The 24,703-nt window shown below is 41.9% G+C and overlaps 1 protein-coding gene across 1 annotated transcript in view; it reads left to right on the plus strand.

Moving 5' to 3' along the window:
* FMN1 (formin 1) overlaps positions 1–24,703 on the plus strand; it is a 148,513-nt gene that overhangs the window by 50,540 nt on the left and 73,270 nt on the right. The window contains 1 exon segment of the mRNA XM_040411763.1: positions 11,701–11,788. Within this exon segment, the coding sequence (XP_040267697.1) occupies positions 11,701–11,788 (88 nt within the window).

Genomic DNA, 24,703 nt, shown 5'->3' on the forward strand with positions numbered 1-24,703 from the left:
TTACCCAAAAATTTAAGATAGTAATCCCGTTGTTCCCAGAGTGTTGGATACTGAATGATTTCTCTAACCTAACTTGCCTTAAGTACCGAAAGATTCTCTTGGTTAAAATTATGTTTTTAGCCAGACTCCTAATTACTAGAGTTTAGATTTTTCAAAATACTCCAAGACTTAATGACTGGATACTAGTGATGAGCAAGCACCAAAGTATTCGGGTGTTCAGCCCCAACACATTGCTATATTTGTGTGCTCGGCCGAGCACCCGAGTATAATGGAAGTCAATGGGAGACAACTGGGCACGCCCTGCTCGAAAGAGAAGAGGGTGTCTGGTTAATAAAAAAAAAAGTTTAGAAATTGATGGAAACCCCATCAAAATGGTTTGGAAACAGCATTAAGAGGATAGCTGGATGTGTCTTACACTCCTATTATGTACAACATACAACCACACAAAGGCTATATGCCAAAAGCTATGTATGTGCTAGCCATCAATCTATCCATGAGACAGATGACAGGCTTAGTCAGCATACCTTACAATGGCAGCCTTGTGCACCATGAAATAAATTATATTTATTACTTGATTAAGAGGAGGAGACGCATCGTGGGGCCCGGGAGGCTGAGTTTGGTTGATCGGGGTGGGCATGGGGAGAAAAGTACAATCTAATGCTCTTATTAATTATGTAATTGTTTTATATGTTTCAAATAAATAAAATATTCATTAAAAAAATATATGCTTAATGGACCATTTTTCACACACATTTCCTTAGAGAATTCAAAATGTGGTAGATGTACCTGCTTTGCTTGAATTGAAAGACAGCAGAAAAGATCCTTGCATAACTAGCCTTTAAATCTGCACCAAATTGCAGTAAATTGGTGGCCAAGTCTTCAGCAAAATTCTGTGACCAATTGGGCATTTACAGAATGAGGCAATAAATAAACTATTTGCGAACCTAGCCAAAATTGTGGATGACCTGCAAGGACTTGTGGTTTGGAGATCATCTGTATTTGAGTGGTCTATAAAAATGTTCTCTGTTGTGAGGCTCAAGTTAGTAATGTTAAACGTACTTTATGTCCTATTCTAATGCCATTGTTTATTGGTAGATTTCCTTGAGAAACTAGAGTATAGCATAGCAAAAAATGATGCCAGCTTGTTAAAATTTAGATAAGACCGGGCACCAAAGATTAGATAGCTAATTCTTCCACCACCCACCCTCTACATCTACCTCATGTGCCAGTTTCATTTCTCTACAGCAGTAGAGAACAGTCTCTGATGATATGCTTTTGAGTTTTTGTTTAACCAGACGAGTCTTGACTCCTTGATGAGATGAATAACAATAGAATTCAATCATGCAATTACATCCCACATGTATAATTTGAATGCCAAGTCCGTGTTAACTTACGTAAACTATTTTTTGTTAAACTATCTTTTTAATCCCGCATGACATTTACTAAGTTCCCTTGATAGATTGCCCCAATACATTGCCAGATGTAAAAAAACATTTCACATGTGTCCTACCCAGTTACAAAAATAGATTCTGTTTACATTTTCATCTAAAAATCCAGTGGCGTCTGCAGAACCCTCAGATGCTGCTGGATCCATTTTGTGCAATGGATTGGTAGGGGGGAGGTCAAACCTGATGGTGTAGGCTAGTTAGCTACATCCTGTGGCTCAACAGCTACCATATTTAAGTCAAGAAGTTTTGGCCTCGAACAGTATGTCTACATGGGATGTAAACTGCTGTGGAAAAATCAGTTGTGGATTAGAAGGAGGAATTTCCAAGGATTTTACCCTCTACTTTACTAGGGGTGAAATTCTTGGTGGAAATCCTCAGAACATGTTTTACATGGTTTAGATTTAAAACCTGCATGGCATGTGTAGGTGAAGGTTCTCATTCATCCAGGTCATGGTATATCAGTAGTAATAAGTCAGAACTGGAATTTTCTTTTCTCAAAGACATTTCAATAGTCTTTTAAGTGGCTTTCTCAGTTAGAATGGCTTGAACACCTCAAAGGGCTCAAAACTTGTAGGTATCCTGAGTGGGATTTTGTTAAAACTGAGCAAATAAGAAAAAGCAACGTCATTATTGTCATTGAAGGTGCAAAGGATGGCAGAAGGAAGAACTTGTTCTTCCGTATATAGCTGGGGTATCTTAAAAACTCAGAACTTTTAATAAACATTACTTCCCTGTCTGTTTAAACCTGGAAACACACTGAGGCAGCAACTGGTTCACCCAAAAGACCCAATGCCAAAACACAAGAAGAGCAATATTGTGTATCCAGTCCAGTGCAGTGAAGAGTGCCAAGAATTGCACATGGGGGGAAACAAAACAGCAGCTGCATCAGCTTACAGACCAGAAAAGAAGAGCTAGCACCTACGGTCATAGCTGTGTACCTACATATTAAGGACAAAGGACACTCATTTGATTACAGCGAGGTTTGTGTCTTAGACACCAAAGAGGACTGGTTCAAAAGAGGTGTGACAGAAACTATTTATGTTAAATTGGAGAACAAAGATTGAATTGAGATGGAGTGTGACTTCTGTTGTCTGCTACATATTAAGCTGTTCTAACTCCTCTCCTAAGACAGTTTAATGAAAATGCAAGTGACATGTGACATCTTACATCCATGACTGAAGCACGAGTTACCAGTAATTCTTTCCTGGAGATTTCTCATACAAGCCATTCTAATTGAAAGAACCAGTTGGATGACTACTGAAACGTCTTCAAGAAAAGATGTTGCTCTTTGGTGCAAGGACCAAGTCAGTTTTTTGGCTCTGCTATTAGTGTGGTATGGCTTTGTAAATACTGGAAATAACTGCAGTCATGTGCGAATTTTCTGGTTTTGAGTTGGTCTTTCTGATCCAATGTGCAAAACACTCCATCAACAAGTGCAATAGCCAGGCACGGGTGGATAATATTTTAGTATTTATTGTGACGCCAATTGCAGCATGCGCAGGGTACTATACCACGGCCCTTCCAAGGTGTTATAACGCATGTCCCAGATCAGGAATGCCAGAGTGGGGTAATGGCCTATAATGTCTCTGTAGTGTTGTGGTAGTTGTGTCACGGTGTCTTCTACCTGGGTACAGCCAAACTCCTGGCTCCTGGCTCACTTGCAATAAATTTGAGTGTAGTGATAGTAGGAGTAATAGAGGAACTTTGCAGAATAAATGATGTCCATACCTTTAGATGAAGTTCAAATGTTGCTTTACTTGGGATAACTTGCATCCGAGCGGAATACAGCTTTGTTCTCTTGGTCCCAGCAGGTTTTGGCAATGATTTGCAGGAATGAGTACTTCTGCTGTGTGGGGGCATACTAGCTGAGGAGGAATAGACTTCTCCTAGGACTCTGGACTTATCTCACCGATGGATTCTCAGGGGATGCTTTCTTCTGTAGTTTCTGCTTTCTTCATCCAGCAGAGCTGAAAGTGCTCAGACTGGGTATATGGCCAAGTCTCAGCCGAGACTAGGTCCTTGCTGTCTTCCCTATGCAGGGGGACTCCCCACACACACAAACCCTACCCCTAGAAGGAGTTGGGCTACACTCCTCTCTAACTTCCTTCTCCACCAATGCTGCAGGATGTGGGTCGAGCCCACCTCTCCACAGAAAGGGAGCTAAGCTGGAATAAACCAGTCCAGCTCAGATACACTAAACTGTAACTTGTACCTGCCAATGATTTGCTGCCACCTACTGGTAACCAGGCTAATTACATGAACAATTGCATTTAACATAGATTTATATGCACATTTGTGGAAGACATGAGCAAAATCATATCTGATGACAGTATAAAGGCTCCTAGGAGATAGTAGCGGGGTAGAGGAGTTTAGTAACACAACTCTGGGGTGTTACACAAGCACATTGGGTCCAAAAGTTTTTGGCATTCAAATAAATGTATTTAATTAGTTTGGCATGTAGCTGCTTCATTTCTTTATTTTTAGATCACGTAATCATGCTGGGCATATGTGGGCCTTCACTGTGGACTTATCAAGGAAGCATTTAGTACTACAGAAGTTTTTGACAGTGGTTCTGGTCAGTCAAGTGAGTGTTAATGGCTTGGTTTCTCTCCACGGGGCCTGGTCTTTCAAGTAATTGTGACCATATGTATTGGTGTTTAGGGGCCTGAACTCCTTGGCTGAGTCTTATGTGGACACCTCAAATATTTAGAATAAAAGGATTTTGGGTGTGGGGTGTTTATCACTGAGATTTTTTTTTTCCAGTTTTTTTTTTGTGCTGAATATTTCTGTATTTGCTGAACATGTTTACCCATTCATCACTGGCAAAGCCTGCACAGTTTCATAGACTTGTTTTTTTGCTCTATCTTGGCACTGGCTTATTCTTTTCTTTTCTCCTGACAAAATTAACATTACTTTAATTAACATCTATGCTATTACAGGAAGCCTGGTAATAGCTTGTAACATGTAAACAAGTCAGAGGTTTTCTGTTTCAACCTGGCTCGAGTTTACTTTTGCCAATTTTTGAGTTGTTTTTAGCATTTATTATTGATCTATGAGTTAAAGAATACTGTGCCATCTTAGTCTATGGGTGGATTGATGGTAAAATGAATGAAATTCATTGGAATGGGGCTGAGCTGCTCCTAGGCTACATGACATGAGCCTGTCATCACTCGGCCTAGGAAAAGCAAAGAGAAGCCTACAGTGCTCACAGGAGCACCACTGACTTCTCAAACAGCTGATCAGCAGAGGTTCCAGATGTCAGGCCCCCACCAATCAGATACTGATGACCTATCCTTAGGATAAAAATCTCGGAAAAACCCTTTAAAGATGATACATTCCTTTTGTATTTTAAACGCATGACGTCAATCCAACTCCAGTAGCAGGCAGGCCGTGCGGCAGTGTAACGTTACTCACTACGTCATGCGCCTGCTCCGCCTGCTTCATTCATAAAGTGGGAGGAGCAGACGCGTGATGTAGTGAGTGACGTTACGCTGCTGCCCGGCCTGCTAGCTACTGGAGTTTTGAGTGAGTACTACGTGGATTGCGATACTGCTTCATAGGATTTCTATAGTTTAACAAAGCTCCCATGCCTACAGGTTACATACGAATACTACAGTGAGTGGGGCCCAGTGTAATAGAATACAGTGACTGCACCGGGCCCCGCTGCCGTTCCAATATCAGTTGCCAGCCCCCGCCCCCTGTATTGGGGGTCATTCACTATTCACACAAGGACACTGTTATGGGGGGATCTGTGGATGACACTTATATAGCATAAGATGCTATATATGTGTCATCCACAGATCCCCCCCCCATAGCAGTGTCATCCACAGATTTCCCCCCCATAACAGTGCCATCCACAGATCCCCATAACAGTGCCATCCACAGATCCCCATAACAGTGCCATCCACAGATCCCCATAACAGTGCCATCCACAGATCCCCATAACAGTGCCATCCACAGATCCCCATAACAGTGCCATCCACAGATCCCCATAACAGTGCCATCCACAGATCCCCCCCCATAACAGTGCCATCCACAGATCCCCCCCATAACAGTGCCATCCACAGATCCCCCCCCATAACAGTGCCATCCACAGATCCCCCCCATAACAGTGCCATCCACAGATCCCCCCCATAACAGTGCCATCCACAGATCCCCCCCATAACAGTGCCATCCACAGATCCCCCCCATAACAGTGCCATCCACAGATCCCCCCCCATAACAGTGCCATCCACAGATCCCCCCCCCCCCCATAACAGTGCCATCCACAGATCCCCCCCCATAACAGTGCCATCCACAGATCCCCCCCCATAACAGTGCCATCCACAGATCCCCCCCCATAACAGTGCCATCCACAGATCCCCCCCATAACAGTGTGCATCCACAGATCCCCCCCATAACAGTGTGCATCCACAGATCCCCCATAACAGTGTCTTCCACAGACCACCATTAGTTCAAAACCCACCAAAAGCACACCTTTTGGTTCAAAATATTTTTTTTCTTATTTTCCTCCTCAAAAACCTAGGTGCGTCTTATGGGCCGATGCGTCTTATAGGGCGAAAAATACGGTATTTAATTAGTTGGGCATGTAGCTGCTTCATTTCTTTATTTTTAGATCATGTAATCATGCTGGGCATATGTGGGCCTTCACTGTGGACTATCCAGGTAGCGTTTAGTACTACAGAAGTTTTTGACAGTGGTTCAGGTCAGTCAAGTGAGTGTTAATGGCTTGGTTTCTCTCCCACAGGGCCTGGTCTCGCAAGTAATTGTGACCATATGTATTGGTGTTTAGGGGCCTGAACTCCTTGGCTGAGTTTTATGTGGACACCTCAAATATTTAGAATAAAGGGATTTTGGGTGTGGGGTGTTTATCACTGAGATTTTTTTTCTGTTCTTTTGTGCTGAATATTGCTGTATTTGCCAAACATGTTTACCCATTCATTACTTGCAAAGCCTGCAGTTTCATAGACTTGTTTTTTTGCTCTCTTGGCACTGGATTATTATTTTCCTTTCTCCTTACAAAATTACCATTACTTTAATTAGCATCTATGCTATTACAGGAAGCCTGGTAATCGCTTGTAACGTGTAACCAAGTCAGAGGTTTTCTGTTTCAACCTAGCTCGTGTTAGATTTGCCAATTTTTTGGGTTTTTTTTAGCATTTATTATTGATCTATGAGTTAAAGAATACTTTGCCATCTTGGTCTATGGATGGATTGATGGTAAAATGAATGGAATTCACTTGTATGGGGCTGAGCTGCTCCTAGGCTACATGACATGAGCCTGTCATCACTCGGCCTAGAAAAAGCAGAGAGAAGACTACAGCGCTAAAGGGAGCACCACTAACTTCTCAAACAGTTGATCAGCAGAAGTTTCAGATGTCAGACCCCCACCAATCAGATACTGATGACCTATCCTGAGGATAAAAATCTCGAAAAAACCCTTTAAAGATGATACATTCCCTTTGTATTTTAAGGAAAAACAATTTTTATTTTTATCTTTTACATTTTCAAAATTACAAAAAATAAAAAGGTCTCTGAGCAAAACTTTGTGCACCCTGCATGGTTAGTACCTAGCAGCATCCCCTTTGGCAAGTATTGCAGCTTGTAAATGCTTTTTGTAACCAGCCAAGAGTATTTAAATTCTTGTTTGAGGGATTTTCCAATTCTGTGAGATTCCTGGGCCATTTTGCATGGACTGCTCTTTGGAGATCTATCCACAGATTTTCAATGATGATCAAATCAGGGGACTGTGAAGGCCATGGTAAAGCCTTCAGCTTGTGCCTTTTGAGGTGATCTATTGGGGATTTTGAGGTGTGTTTAGGATCATTATTCATTTGTTTTCAACTTCAGCTTTTTTACATTTGGTGTTGTTTGCTTCCAGAATTTGCAGTAATTTTGACTCCATTCTCCCCTCTACCTGTGAAATGTTCCCTGTGCCATTGGCTGCAACACAAGCCCAAAGCATGATTGATCCAACCACATGCTTAATAGTTGGAGAGGTCTTTTCATGAAATTCTGTGCCCTTTTTTCTCCAAACATACCTTTGGTCATTGTGGCTATAAAGTTCTATTTTGACCTCATTGGTCTACAGGACTTGTTTCCAAAATGCATCAAGTTTGTTTAGATGTTCTCTTGCAAACTTTTGATGCTGAATTTTATGGTGAGGCTGCAGGAGAGGATTTTTCTGATGACTCTTCCATGAAGGCCATATTTGTGCAGGTGTCACTGAACATTAGAGCAATCTACCACAACTCCATAGTCTAAGTCTTCCTGAAAGTCTTTTGCAGTCAATCAGGGGTTCTGATTTGCCTTTCTAGCAATCCTATGAGCAGCTGTCTCTGAAATTTCCTTGCCATTCCAGACCTTCTCTTGACCTTCATTGGTCCTGTTAACTGCCTTTTCTTAATTACAGTTCGAACTGAGGAAATGGCAACCTGAAAACGCTTTACTATCTTCTTATAGCCTACTCCTGCTTCGTGGGCTTCAACCATTTTCATTTTCAGAGTGTTAGGCAGCTGCTTAGAAGAACCCATGGCTGCTGTTTTTTGGGACAAGGTTAGAAGAGTCTGGGTATTTATAAAGCTTTGAAATTTATCACCTACCTTTCCTAACGATGATTGTGAACAAGCCTTGACCCTAACAGGCTATTTAAAGTCTGAGACCTCTGTTAAAGTTATCTGAGCACTCAAATCTCCTTGGGTTCGCATATTTTTGCATGGCACTTCTTTACTTTATTTTAATACAAACCCAAATACATTCAAAGTCGATTCGCATAAAACTTAATTCTAGTACTGTACGGAGCAGGAGCTCCGTACAGTATTGGGCTACATGCACACGAACGTTCAGTTTTGTTTTTTTGCGGATAGGATGTGGACCCATTCATTTCAACGGGTCTGCAAAAAATACGGACAGCACACCATGTGCTGTCCGCATCAGTATATCCGTTCAGTAGCCCCACAAAAAAAAATAGAACATGTCCTATTCTTGTCTGTTTTAGGCATTGTTACAATGGATCCGCAAAAAAAAAAACAGATGGCATACAGATGTTATCCGTTTTTTCTTTTTTTGCGGAAACTCAATTTGCAAACCGCAAAACACATACGTTCGAGTGCATGTAGCCTTAGATTGTATTGGCTCCGATGAGCCGAAGTTATTGCTTTGTGAAGTCTCGCAATAACTTCATAAATTAATTTGTACTGTAAAAAAAAATTCCTTGGAACTGAACCAGAGTTCGTGAAACGTTTTTTTACAGTACAAATTAATTTATGAAGTTATTGCACGAAGTCTCGCGAGACTTCACGAAGCAATAACTTCGGCTCATCGGAGCCAATACATTCGAATACTGTACGGAGCTCCTGCTCTGTACAGTATTAGGCTCCATTCACACGTCCGCAAAATGGGTCGCATCCTTTCCGCAATTTTGCGGAAAGGGTGCGGACCCATTCATTCTCTATGGGGACGGAATGGATGCGGACAGCACACAGTGTGCTGTCTGCAGCCGCAATTGCGGAGCGCGGCCCCGATTTTGGGTCCGCAGCTCCGCAAAAAGATAGAGCATGTCCTATTCTTGTCCGCAGCTTGCGGACAAGAATAGGCATTTCTATGGGGGTGCCGGGCTGGTGTGTTACGGACGTGTGAATGCAGCCTTAGAACGACGTTTTATGCAAATCGACTTCGAATGTTTCATCCGAAGTCGATTCGCTCATCCCTAACAGGGATATTGCTTAAAATGTTGAAAAGTGTGTTTCATCATTTTATCTTCAACTTGCTTAAAGTCGTTGTCCCATCGCAGACAATGGGGGCATATCACTAGCCACTGTATCTAAACTTATATAATACACACGTATTTTTACACATAATTATATAGATATAATAATGTAATATAGTTGTTATATATAGTGTGTATATACAGCAAATCTAGTTAATAATTATTATAGTTGTTAATTATAGTATGATATATATATATATTAATTATAGTTAATAATTATATATTATAGTTACATAAAATACACATGTGACATGTTTTGAGTAACAGCTGTTGTCCTTTTATTACTGCACTAATTTGTTCAAGGGTTAAAAGCCCCCTGGATAGAAAATTGGCATAGAAAAAAAAAGGGTCTGTTGGACTCCAGTGCTGTAATCAATTGCTTAATTGTATCTGTCACATCTAATACAGAGTCACCCTTGAAATACCATTTATAAGCAGCCGCATTCTTCTCTAACATTTAAGTGACCACAAACATTTTGTCCCAGTATAAAACTGGAGAACACACGTCCCATATTTACTCCAATCATCTTTTCCGAGTGATAAATCATCCACAGATGCGTCTGCACTGAGCCTTCCATCTGACCAGCAATGCGATCTCATGATTTATCTGGCGTAGCGATGTCTTTACTGCACCCAGACAGATAATATGGTTGCCTTATACAACAAGGTCATTTATTTTGAAATATAATCACCTATATCATAAAACAGACAATCCAACTGTTTTCTGAATTATAGTTTTATACTACCACATGCAATTTTCCCGTACTGCAGAAACCTGTATAATATGGCACACAAGGGAAAAACTAAAATTACATTTAAATTGACAAAATTGGATGTATGCAATGTTTTTCTTATTTTTTTTATTTTTATATTTGAGAATGACTGGTTGCCTATATAGTGACATCAGTATTTAAAGAGGTGTCAAGGATTTAAATATTGATACCCTATCCTGGTGGTCCAGACCAGGGAGGGGGTTAATTCTAGTATCATTGGTGGTCAAGGGCAGTGAAAGGGATTAATGTCAGTATTCTTGGTGGCCTAGGGTGGTGAAGTGGTTAATTTCAGTGTACAGAGCGTTGTAGGGAAATGAAGGGTTAATTCCAGTATACTTGGTGGTCTAGGGCAGTGAAGGAATTTATCTAAGGATCACTTGGTAGAGGAGGAGTTAATGCTGCATACCTGGATTCCAGTGTTTACTCACCTCTCCAGGCTCCAGCATTGTCTTGGCTGTAACTAGTGCTCTGCCCAATCATAAGGAGTCAGCTGCTACCCTTATAATTACGGTATGTCACTGAGGTAATAGGAGTATGAATTTCCGAACTTGCAAATGCCTTGGTTTTTCATGTTTTAGGCTACTTTCAGACTAGCATTTTTTGCGGCTCCGTCATGGATCTGCAAAAACGCTTCCATTACAATAATACAACCGCATGCATCCGTCATGAACAGATCCGGTTGTATTATGTCTTCTAGAGCCATGACGGATCCATCTTGAACACCATTAAAAGTCAATGGGGCACGGATCCGTTTTCTATTGTGCCAGATTGTGTCAGAAAAAACGGATCCGTTTGGCTCCGGTTCGTCAGGCGGACAGCAAAACTCTGCAGGCAGCATTTTGGTGTCCACCTCCAGAGCGGAATGGAGGCTGATCGGAGGCAAACTGATGCATTCTGAGCGGATCCTTTTCCATTCAGAATGCATTAGGGCAAAACTGATCTTTTTTGGACCGCTTGTGAGAGCCCTGAACGGATCTCGCAAACGGAAAGCCAAACCGCTAATGTGAAAGTAGTCTTATTGTGTTTTTTCAGTGTTTTGTGTATTTGCTCAAATTGTGGAAAACTGTTGAGACCTTTGTGTCTCTGTGCTTAAAGCCACATTTGGAGCTGGGTGAATGAGGTATGCTGAGACCTGTAATTCCATGCTGCCATTGCCAAACTACAGAATTTGTTTTGCAGACTGTTTAGCATGGCTTGTTGAGTTTTTTGTGCTGAACATTTTTCTTTGCTAGGATCCAAAATGTCTAAGCTTACATGTACAGTAGGTTCTCTAACTTGGCCACCTTTTGGCTGGTTTGCTTTAGACCACTTTTTTACTCCAAAATTGTGGCGCATGCCCTAAAACGCACAAAATTAATGGTGCAAATATATGGTCTAAAGTAACCAAAAGATGGTATAAGTTTACCAAATCCATCAGTGGGAACCACTGATGCATTTGGTGCATCACTGCCTGGTCTAGTATTAAGGGGGTTGTCCAGTTTTTTTTTTTTCATATTGATGGTTTTTCTCTGTTTAGTCCTGCTTTTCTCTGTAAAGTTGCTTTTACACACAGCAGATTTTGTTGCAAAAAGTTTCTGCCACTGAAAATCAGTTCCATTCACCTGCCGCATGTGAAAGAGTAAGGCAGGATTTAGAGCATTGTTATATAGGTTGAAGACAGGGACATCTATAAGGTTGTTTATTATACTGAACAATATGCTCTTCATTACAGATTATAAAATTGCTGGATGGAAAGAGATCGCAGGCCGTAGGAATTCTAATATCCAGCTTACACCTTGACATGAAGGACATTCAGCACGGTAGGTGGTCATTTGGCAAATCGTTTCTTAGTTCCTGTCAGGCCTTCTTGGAGTTGGAGCTAATACATAATTGTTCTTGCCCATGAGATTGAAATAATATGGCTTAATTTGTTTTGTTTGTGTCCTAAACAAAACCCAAATCTTTTTATATTCGCTTTGTATGAAGCTGTGGTCATAAGTATGGTGGTTTTTATCTGGTGACAAGATAATGTGTGGCTACATTGGATATGGATGTAGCGAAAGCAGAGGGAGAATCTTATTTGCATGTTAATACATTTTGTTTCATGTTAAGAACACAGTTTGTAAGGCAGAAAAAGACGTGTCCATCCAGTACAGTCTGCAGTGCTGAGCCGTAAGAATCAATTTTTCCTCATTTTAGGGAAAAATTCCTTCCTGACTCCAAACAGGAAACTCCATTGATCAATGACCCTTCTCCAGAAATCTATTAACTATAACCTGTAATATTATTACACTCCAGAAATACATCCAGGCCCAGCTTGAACTCTTTTAGTGAACTCACCATCACCACCTCCTCAGGCAAAGAGTTCCATAGTCTTAGTGCTCTTACCGTAAAGAATCTTCTATGTTGATGGAGAAACCTTTTTTCCTCTAGATGTAGAGGATGTCCCCTCATTACTTTCACAGTCCTGGGTATTTATAGATGATTGGAGAGATCTCTGTACTTGACCCTGATATATTTTAGCATAGTCATTAGATTACCTCTCAGACATGTTGTTTTTTTTTTCTAAACTAACCCCAATTTTGATCTTGCTTATCTTTCTGGATACTGTAGTCCACCCATTCCATGAATTACTTTAGTTGCAAACCTTTGAGCCTACCTATTATGCCTTTATTATTCATTTGTTTTTAAAACTATGAACAGTATTCCATAGGTAAGTAAACACAGTTTACACAGAATTAAATTAAGTAAGGGACTAATTTCAGTACTAGGCAACATCACAAACCCTCAACAAGCCCACTCAACATAGAACAGATACATCTACACAAAAAAGCGGAGTCTAAGAAGGCTCCAAATATATAATGTTTTATTTAAATACATATATGACATAATTAAAATAAAGACTAAATACATCAAGAAACAATGTGCGTTATACACCTGAGGGAAGTTGACAAAATTACAATACTCATATGAGGAGATTGGGGTGCAGTAATTTTACATCCCTTAGCCAAGGGTTGACATACGGTCAAATGTATGAAGTAGATGCTAGTGCATCCCATACCCCAATACATACAATGATTTTGCATCCCTTAACATATGGTTAAATGTATCAAATAAATGCTAGTACATCATAATATAGCCAATGATTTTACAACACTTAACTAAGGGTTAACGTGGTCAAATGTGTCAAATAGATGGTAGTGCATCATAATACGTATAACATAAAAAACAAAGATACACCTCATACTGAATGTAACATCTATAACATACCCATGAAATGGGGAGATAACCTCAGGAGAACCGCACACCCCGACGCGCGTTTCGGCAACACCTTCATCTGAGGGAACGGCTCTCCTTAGAAATGTGCTCTATTTAAACACTCAACCCACCAATCAATGATCGTCAGTTGTGTCCACATGTGTGTATTAAAAATAAAATCTATATGCACCTGCTTAATATGGCGCCATCCACATAAGGCCAGAAGCGCACGCCGAGCACCCGATGGCCATTCAGTTAATTATGTCTTATATATGTATTTAAATAAAATTTATTATATATTTGGAGCCTTCTTAGACTCAGCTTTTTTGTGTAGGTGTATAAGTATTCAATAGGTGACTAGTGACAGTGCTAGAACTATGGTCATGTCATGTGCATCTATGCCCTTTAGATAATGATACAGTAGTAATTCTAAAAGTTGCGCTCAGTTGAATCTCCTGCCAGAGGCTTAAAGTGTACCTGAGTTTTAAATAAATATAAAAATTTGCATAATGGCTGTGCATTTTTGTACAATCATAACTGTGTAGGAACAGTTATGTTTGGGCTTTTCTAGAGTCTGTCAGCCATATTATGCCCTGTTTCAGCTGCACAGATAGATGCATTTCTCTCACAAGCAGCTGTTGTCTCCCTTCTGCCAGTACTGTATGCAGTGACCTCACTTCTCTTACTTTCCACTATGTTTGTTTTCTTCTACCGAGCTTAAAAAGCTCATAAGGAGGGGTAAGTCACAGTTACAGAAAGGAAGGAGACTCCTGTGATGTTTAGAAGCAGTTGTTTTATCAGACCCAGGATCTCAGCTATGCCCATATTTCCTGTGAGCCATCGTCTGAGTCTGTTACCAGGGATGGATCTTGCCTGACAACAAGCAGGGGACTGCAACTTAGGTAGAAATGAGACCCCTAGTGGCCATAACTTTACAGCTTTTTTTCTGGTGGATGCAAGCATATTTCTTAAAAGAAGTGATTTAGAAATTTGAAAGTTACACCATTAAATGAAATTAAATTGCGTGAAAGTACAGTGACTCTTTAAAGTTATGACCACTGTAAAATCCCCCCTACTTTGCTGCTACTGTACAATGTTCTATGTAGATGTTCTGAATAGAAAATCTGCAGAGCTTCCACCATGTGTGGCTCTATCCTTAACCGGATGCAGCTAGTAGTTCGTATAGCACTTTTGCAGAGGCAACTATACTTGGCTTCCGGTGTTGTATTATGGCCTCGCAACTTTTGGCTGCATGTTGTGACTCACCCTGTCAAATTTGTACATTTGTTCCTTTTTTTGGAGTTTAAAAGGGTATCTCCTAGCAAAACAATTATTTTTTATTTTTTGGTGAGGTGGGGGGGGGGGGATCACTTACAGATTCTAACAAATACTTTAATACTTTAAGACACCACTTCTGCAAATGACTACATTATGATGCTGGCTTCTTAAAACTGCACAAGTCTATTTAATTAAGCATAGCATCTTGATGTAAGGTATATACAAATCCTCATCTTGATCTGTTCTGCCCAATCTGTATGATTAGATAATGATCTGCATTTTGTACATGCTTATCTGGCCATTTAGATGAGGTTTTTGAAGTTTCGCATACAGTTTGATGCAATATTTAGCTTTTCAGCTGCCTGTAACATGGGGAAGGTGTGTGTCGAGCGCATAACCTACTGGATACAGATCCATCTGTATCCCATTACAACAGGAATGACCTCAGTCTTTGAAGTACAATGCTTGTTAGTTCAAGGGCCACTTAGATGGAAGTATTACAGGGGCTTTGCTGTGTTTTACACAGTTTTCCCCTCCACTCCCTCCAGGAATTAGCACCCCCAGCCCCCCTGCCCCTTGCCCTCTTGCTGATCATTATTAAGGCTTTAGCTACTTTTTAATCAGTTTAACACATTGGTGAGTTTCCACTTGATGACTGTGACTGGAGCTTAGACTTGTGGGACCATAGGGGAGCGTGCTGGGCCTCTCATTTGTCAAGTGTGGAATTTATATATGCATTGGCCACTTTGGAGTAAAAAGAACCCATTCACATGGTGATGATGTATTTTTTAATATATTTTACAACTCCATTTTCTATGTTTCTCCGACATTGATGTCATGCTATCCCTTCATGGACATTTTAGCCCTGCACAAACTGTAAATTGCAAAGTACTGTAGCTTGTAGTAAATGCAATTTACAATCCATAGATTTTTGTGGCAAAATCTATTGAGCTTTAAAGGCTATGGGTGTGGTTATCATGCTGGGGAATGGAATACATCCACCAATGTCTGAGACTGGCGTAGAAAAGTTGCAGTTTAGGAAAATTGCATTGGAACAATTCAGTGCAGCAACCTTTACTAAAGAATAGTTTACATAGTGGTCAAGTCAGGAGCGGTGCTCCAGCCGCCTTTAGCAAATAGCAGTTTATCTCACAAGACAGGACCATAGACTTAAAGGGGTTGTCCAGGAATTGATAATGGTGACCTATCCTCAAGATAGGTCATTGTTATTACATTGGTGAGGTTCCAACTCCTGGTACCACCACTGATCAGGTGTTTCAGGGAGCCACCATGCTAACCGGAGCTCTGGTGGGCACAGTCGTCTCCTGACAACTTTCCAAGGACATCGCCATACATTGTATTGTGGCCAGGGTGGATAAAAATCAGATTTTTTTAAAAATATAAAATGCTTTTTGAGGAAAATATATTACCATCCAAAGGTTATTCCATCATGAAATAAAGATTTGTTTTTTATTATGTAGAAAAAGGCTGTATATGTTTAATTTTTTTGGTAAATACATTCCATTAATCCATTCACAATGTCATGCTCTTCCAGAGGTTTTTGTAAGATTATTGGGCAGTTTCTCTGCCTACAAGATATTATCACAGATGCTTGGTTTAATTTTGCAGTTCTCAAAACTGAATTTGACAGAGATCACATGCCTCTTCTTCACAGCAAAAATTTTATAACATGAACAGAGTTGAGAAAAAGACCTTAATCCTAACTTCTACAAACCTATGAATGCAGAATCAACCTAATCAAACTAATATGAAAAAGTTATTCTAAAAATCTTCATCTACTTGCATATTATAAGTTATACCAGCAAGAATTAGTCTTTATGTAGAAAACTATGATTTAAATCAAGCCTTACTGACTAGTGATTTAAATTGTGATTTAAATCAGTTTGATTTAAATCAAATCCACCCTGATTGTGGCTATGCTTGGTATTGCAGCTCAGTCCCATTGACTTGAATGAGGCTGAGCTGTAACTAGGCCATGTGAATGATTTACGATGATGTCACATGGCCTAGTAAGAGGCCGCGGCACTCATAGAGCACCGGCCTCTTCTAACAGCTGATCGACGGGGGGTCCCCAGTGTTGGACCCCCACCAATCTGATATTGATGACCTATCCAGAGGATAGGTCATCAATATAAATTCCCAGATAACCCCTTTAAACGTTAAATTAGCCAACTTACAACACAGTATTGGTGGTTACCATAGGGTACAGGTGCAATTGTTCCCCAATTCAAGGGTTTGTGGCTGTGTAGTGACTATCATGCAGAGTCTCCTTTTAAAGGGGTTGTCCAGCCATTAATATTGATGACTAGGAGTGGGCGAATCGTGCTTTGGATCCAAGATCCGAAGTCAATTTGTTCCCCATATTCGTTTTAATGCTGTACAGAAACAGGGTTGAGCATGACTTGTTCACCCCTCACTCCTAGTCATCAATATTAACAGCTAGGTCATTAATATCTGATCAGCAGGGGTCTGACACCTTCACCGATCAGCTGTTTGACAAGGAAGCTGCACACCGTGCGAGTGCCGCTTCTTTATCATTACACTGTCTCGTCTCCAGTGGAGCAGGGGCATAGTGTAATTACAAGTAGTCGCTCCATTCACTTGAATGGAGCTGGTACTTGTATTACACTGCACCTCCTAGATGAAGTGCAGTGTAATCAAGAGGACGTGGTGCTCGCTTGCAGTGCTGCCTCCTTGTCAAACAGTTGATCATCGGGGGTGCTGGGTGTCCAATATTGATGACCTATCCTGACAATAAGTCATCAATATTAACAGCTGGACAACCCCTTTAAAACGTGCTGAAGTCATGACTGTATCATTGCAGTGTCTCCCCTAGACCTGCTTGTAGCCCATGCTCTCGGCGCTAGTTGGTCCTACAGTGTCAGTCACTGTTTAGGTGGTGTTGCCACACAAACAGCTAATAATCCAGTTGAATAGCCTCTGTGCTATGTTGCACCCTCTTCCAGCACCCTCACAGTGTCCTGCCTGGTTGCAGCCTTTAACAGAACCTCCTCACTGGAGGTGGTGGAGTGGAATTACATATGCATATGCTCTACAAGACCCTCAAACTCCTCAAAGGTATTAAGGACAACGTAAATTAGAGAACCACCACACTTTATGTAATGCGTTATTCAGAATACACAGTATAACTACTAAACATATTATATCCTATGTGGACAAAGGTATTGGGACATCTACACATTACTCCTACAGGAGCTTTTATAACATCCAATTATAAATCCATAAACCGTAAAAAAAAAAATAAAAAAAAATGCTTCCACTCCTCTTCTACGAAGGCTTTCCACAAGATTTTAGAGTGTGATTGCCAGAAATTTTGCCAATTCATCCAGAAAAGGATTTGTGAGGCCAGACACTGTTGTTGAACAAGATGTCCTGGCTCACAATCTCCATTCCAGTTCATCCCAAAGGTGTCAGATAGGGTTGAGGTAAGGGTTCTGTGCGTGCCAGTCAAGTTCTTCCACACCAAACTCGCCCAACTATGACTTCATGGACCTTGCTTTGTGCATTGGGGACTCAGTCTCTCACTTCATAGCTGATTTTATGTGGTTCCTAAATGTTTCCACTTTGCAATTATACCCCTCACAGTTTATTATGGAATACCTGAGGTAATAAATCTCACAAACTGACTTGTTTCAGCGGTGGCATCCTATTACAGGGCAACTCTGGAATTCAGTGAGTTTTTGTGTCTGTCACACAGTTGAGGAGTTGCACAAATGCTACAACAGCAAGATGGTTGGAAATGTTATAAATTATATTTATGTGTTCTTAACACCATGCATACATAAGCCCCCAATAGCTGTTTTTCATGTTTGTGCTTTCTTTCCCTTTGTCTGGGCTTCAGAGTATCCTGACAGATCCATTTATATTCTCCACTTCCTGTTTTGTTGAATACCTAACTTTATCGATAAACAAGCCTGGCTGCTCTGCAGAGTGACTGACTGGCTGACCCCCTGCCACACTGTTCAGTCTCTGCCCACTACACCTCCTACACCCATACATGAATCCTGCTAGTCTATATCTTACTCATTTTCTAAATCACATCACTGATAGTCCACAGGTTCTTCCCTCACCATTTCAAGAGTGGAATAAGCAGCTTGAATCTGCAAACACATCCAAAGACATCTGTATCTAATCCTATCATGTACGATACAGCCTGCCGCGCCTGATACATAGCCTGTTGTATGTGATACTGCCTGCTGAGCTGTGTACCTAATCCCATCTCTTACTCTGTCTGGTGTGGTGTGTACCTAAGCTTATCAATCATGTCAGATACTGTATGCTGTGCCTCTGTATCTAAATCTATCATCTGTGATACAGTCTACTGTTGCTGTATCAAAGATTCTCATGGGTGATAGTGCCTGCTGAGCTGTGTATCTAAAGCCTCATGCACATGTATCCGTTTTGCAGTCTGCAAGTTGCAGGTCCGCTAAATAAGGATACTGTCTGAATGCGATCCACATTTTTTTGCAGACTCATTGACTTTTATAGGTTTGAGGTCTGTATTTTGAGAACCAGAATAGGACATGTTTTATCTGTTGTAGAACTGCCACATGGATGTGGAAAACATATGGACGTCATCGGTATGCTTTGCACATCCGTATGTCAGTTCTGCAACAGATAGAACATGTCCTATTCTGGTCCTCAAGATGTGGACCTCAAACCCATAGAAGTCAATGGGACTCCAAAAACTGCGGATCGCTCATGGATGGTATCCTTATTTAGCGGATCCACAACTTTCAAAGCGGATACGGTAGTGTGCATGATCCCTAATCCTTTTTTGGTACTGCCGGCTGAAGTGTTTATCTTGGCCTATCGTGTGAGACAACCATGATCAGTCCGGGGAACACGGTCTGTGTGTTAGCAACATCTGCCAGGCTCTCCGCATTCTCCTGACCCAAACTGACTCTATGATGGTAATTTATGATACAGTCAGTCTCGTATCTGATTGGGGTGTATGTACATGATGAGGTGAGTGCACGACAATTGCCCCACGGTCAGATAAAACTGGTTGTATTATATATTTACTTATAATATATAGTACAGTCATTTCAGGTCAGGGAAGCCGTGGACGGCCTGGAAAATGTGGGCGACACATGGATCGTGATTCCTAGGCCAATCACGGTCGTTTGCATGAGCCCTATAACTCATACTGAGCTTCCATAAAGGTGACATCCACAGTGCCCCCCCATAACAGTGACATCCACAGTGACCCCATAAGTGACATCCACAGTGCCCCCCCATAACAGTGACATCCACAGTGTCCCCCATAACAGTGACCTCCACAGTGCCATCCATAACAGTGACCTCCACAGTGTCCCCCCATAACAGTGACTTCCAAAGTGTCCCCCCATAACAGTGACCTCCACAGTGCCCCCCCATAAGTGACATCCACAGTGTCCCAGCATACCGTCAGTACAGAGGCTGATTGCTATGCTGTGACTTGTATATCACACAGAAACCTGTACATTAACAAGTCAACCGGCGGTCCCAGCGCATGTGCACTAGTGTGCAAGCAATGGGATCAAGGAAAGCTGGGAGGAGGCAATGACGTCAGTGATGACGCACTATCTCCTGCTTCGGACAGGAAGAGAAGAAAGCGAGGCACTGGAAGCCCATAAAGCCCTGCAGGAGCGGTCACGTGACTGTGAAGAGGATCCTGGGAACGCCTGCGCTGCAGAGGGTAAGTATAGCTGTCCTAATTTTCTCTCTTCCCAGGTAAAGTTCAAGGAAGAATTTTGACCCTGGGGCTGGAGAACCCTTTTAATGAAGGCCATTTAACATGATTAATACATTCAGTGCAAAGATGTTAATAGACTTTAAGCAAAAAGTTCATGAAATTTAGTTATAAATAATCTGTGTTGCTTGCCTTCAGGTAAATTCCTAGAGGGTAGCATGGCAGAAAGGGGGGCTTTTTATCGGGGACTAAATTTCTCCAACCATTTACTAAAGTAGGCATGCTAGAAGACGTATCGGCTAGGCAGGTATATACCATGGGAGAGTGGGCTGTATGTTGTCATCACTAAGTTTACATCATAAGGACTGCTGATTGTTTAGTGAACAATAGACTATCAATCTATACAGTGGTGTAGTGAGTAGTTGGCGCCTGATTGTTACCCTACAATGTATTTTGATGATTTTTATAACTATTTAAAGAGTGATTAATTTTTTTTTTTTTTAAGGGATTCAATGTTACTCATTGGTATATGGGTATTAAATTAGTATTTTTAATACTCCCATAGGATATGTGTGTGTGTGTGTGTGTGTGTGTATATATATATATAATAACCACTTAGTGGATCTTTAAGAGTGTATGTTTAATAAAAATTCTGTATTTTTATACATTTTATTTAATCTAGAGAAATGCTACATATTGGGCAAAATAGATTTACATTTTTTCAGTCTGCATTCAGGATGAAACCGATGAGAACAAGGATGGGGGGCGAGTCATGAGTATTAGCTATATTTCTGAAAGCCCTGTGCACAAATGAACATAATAAAATTTACAGTCTGAGCTACAAGCACAATATTTATCACAGTTTATAAAGTTCAAAGGTGTCTTGATCCTATCACATTGCTTGGACACCAACTGTGCATTCACAATAACCTCAAGTATTCATGGTCTAAATATTATTAAACAAGTCATCCCAAAATATAAATCTCCCTGGATCCTTCTTAAATTCATAAATCCTCCTGGATGTCTCTGTACCTTCAGGGACTTTTTGAAAGGAAATTAATTGAGGATGATGTAACCTTTTAAAAATAGGCTGCACATATTTTTTGTCAAACATAAACAAAGGGAATCAGTCGGCAACTTTTTAGTGATTAAACCAAGGCATGGTGCTGTAGGATTTTTAAACAGTAATCCAACCATGCCCTTGGTAAAATCATCGGGCTGGCCATTTTGCAGAAAAAGAATGTTAATGACAGCATGCGCTGTGTGCGACTAGCATGCTTGGAGTCACAGGGGCGGAGATGGAGCTGGTCATCGTTGTAATCATGTCATTTGACATCCATCTCGACGTCAGCACTAGTTGCTCTAGGATTCAAGCATGGGATGTCATTAGAGATGAGCAAATTTCTCAAAAATTCGATTTGGCTGATTCGCCGAATTTTCCAAAAAGATTTAATTCGATCCGAATTTATTTTCAGCAAATCGCATGAAAAAAAACAGCTATTCCCTGGCTGCAGACAGCCTGTATAGTGGTGTAGAACACTGTGCTTTGCAGTAACACGCATAGGGAGTCTGCAGTTGTAGTGAAACAATACTGTGAGCCAGTATGACACGCACATGACAGGTGTCGCTCTTAGAATCACTGCACACTTCACTGATTTGGGCAGTCACGGGGCCAAAACTGACCAAATAACTCAAGTGTAAACTCAGCATTACAGGTTGTTGATAGCGGCAGGTATAAAGATCTGTGCAGAGGCCCAAGATCCTACTGTAGCTTGAAAGAGCGCACTCCTTCGTCAGCTGATTCCACATAGATGTCTACAGAACCTGTTCTATTAAACGCTTATACAAGTAGAGCCCCCATGACAGAGTAGAGAGGGTGTCAGCAGTAAGTTTGTGTTGATGTCACTAATTATTTTGCCCTGATCTGTCAGAACAATAACCCCCAAAAAATGGATTCTGTTTGTTGAGCATCCGCCTTCACTCGGTCAGCATTTGGTCAGTAATCCATCAGTATTGCTAAAGCCAAAAAAAAACAGGAGTGGATCCAAAACGGACATGACAAGTGAATAGAATATTTGCATGTCTTCTGTGTTTTTGTACCCACTCCTGTTTTTGGCTACCAAATCATAAGCCAATTCTGATGGGACCATACAGGCCTTACAGCTGCTACACAGACAGGATCCGTTGTGCATCCCATTTTTCCTTCCTTCTGACAGATCAGAAGAAGGATCAAATAAATGATTGTCAACGAGGCCAAAAAAGGCAAAATAGTGGCCCAGTCATGGAGTGGGGAGGGTGGGAGAACAGCTTGAGAAGTCCACAGAGTGGCCCAATGACATAGTGTTGAGGTAGCAGCAGCATGAGGAGGCCACAGAGTGGCCCAGTGACATAGTGGGAAGGTGGCAGCAGCATGAGGAGACCACAGAGTGGTCCATTTACATAGTGTTGAGGTGGAAGCAGCATGAGGAAGCCACAGAGTGGCCCAGTGACATAGTGTTGAGTTAGCAGCAGCAGCATGAGGAGGCCACAGAGTGGTTCATTTACATAGTGTTGAGGTGTCAGCAGCATGAGGAGGCCACAGAGTTGCCCAGTGACATTGTTGAGTAAGCAGCAGCATGAGGAGACCACAGAATGGCAAGGTGACAGTGTGGAGGTGGCAGCAGCATGAGGAGGCCAGAGTGGCAAGGTGACATAGTGTGTAGGTGGCAGCAGCAGCATGAGGAGGCCACAGAGTGGCAAGGTGACAGTGTGGAGGTGGCAGCAGCATGAGGAGACCACAGAGTGACCCGGTGACAGAGTGGGGAGGTGGGTGGCAATAACTGTACCCTCTGACAATGGTGGGTGTAAGAAGGAGCACTTGGCATCAGATGTGTGGCATCAGGCGGGTGGCAGCATCAGAATAGTAGCTGAGGCAGATAGCCAGAAGAAACTGGTCTCTTTTGTCAAGGTTTGGGTGAGGCAGCATGGATGATCTAATCTGATGTATCAGGCATTGGTGGTTGGAAATCCTGGCTGACCTCCCGCCTGATTAATCTTGACAAAGGTCAGTCTCTCCACATTTTGGGTGGACAGGCGAGTTCTCCTTGGGGTAACTATGTCCCCCGCCGCACCCGCTCTGATGCCACACTACTGGCCAGGCAGGACAGCTTTTCCAGGGCAAATTCAGCCAGTTGCGGCCACAAATCCAGTTTGGCTGCCCAGTAGTCCAGCGGATATTTAATGTGGGGTGGCAGGGTGCTGTCCAAGTATGCCACCACCTCCTGGTTCAGGTTCTGCTCCAGATCTAGCTGCTGGTGAGTAGTTTCTTCACTAGGCGGGTTAGGAAAGCTGCTCATCATCGACTCTAGACTCAAGCTGCTGCTGATGGAGCTGGAACTGCTCCTACCCCCCCCCCCCCCCACCAAGCCACGGTAGCATTGGCAGTGGAACGAGAGTGCAGAGGGCCCCCCTGGTCAGACCTGTGAGAGGGTGGACGATGGCGCAGATATGCAGTGGCCAACTGACTACATAGGATGTATCTATAGTAGTTCAGTTTGTCCTCCCTCACAGCGGGTGTAAAAAAGCCCCCATTTTGGACCGGTAGCGAGGGTCTAACAAGGTAGAGAGCCAGAAGTCATCCCTCTGCCGAATGGTGACAATTTGTCTGTCACTACCCAAGCAAGTGAGCATGCAGCTGGCCATTTGTACAAGTGACTCGGAAGGAACTCCCTGCCTCCATCTCCACTGCATACTGCCACAATGCGCCTGGGTCATCCGTCTCGTCTTCCTCATCTCTCTCCTGCTCCTCCTCTCCTGTTACCTGTGTAGAAAAAACACCCATTTCGCTACATATTGCTTGTGCTCCAATGTCCTCCTCCTCCTCCTCCTCCTCCTCCTCCAGTTCAACCCCCACAGGGCTCATGTGGCCTTGAGATCTAGGCACCACGTCTCCAGTCCCCTGACCAGCCAGATTTATCAGCATCTGTTCCAGGACATGAAGCAGTGGAATGACGCTGTTCATCCTGTAGTCCTGGCGACTGACAAATAATGTGGCATCCTCAAAGGGCCTGAGCAAAAGGCAGGTGTCACACATGAGCTGCCACTGCCTGACCTCAAAGTTACACAGGAGAGTACTCCTGTCCGCTTGGATCATCAATAAATCATTTATGGCCTTTTTCTGGTTGTATAGTCGGCCCAGCATGGTGAAATCCAACAGCCCAATATTCTCTCCCTTGACATCTGCCATCCGCCATCCGGGAGAGTCAGAAGGCCACCATACATACAGTATATTTTAATAAAATTTTTATAAATTTCAGAATTACCTTTTAATCTGTAATTTCTATTCCTTTTTAGATTTGAAACTGTTTGTTTAGTAGCATTTAGTAACACTACTTAACTGTCTTAGTTATAGTTAATCGGGCTCTCCTGAACCTAAAGCCTCTGTAATATTAACATACTAAATATACTTGCAGCACCCCAGAGCAGGGTTGCTGCAAAATGGCAG

The sequence above is a fragment of the Bufo bufo genome, chromosome 11 (genome assembly GCF_905171765.1).
Source record: "Bufo bufo chromosome 11, aBufBuf1.1, whole genome shotgun sequence".
Classification (NCBI taxonomy): domain Eukaryota; kingdom Metazoa; phylum Chordata; class Amphibia; order Anura; family Bufonidae; genus Bufo; species Bufo bufo.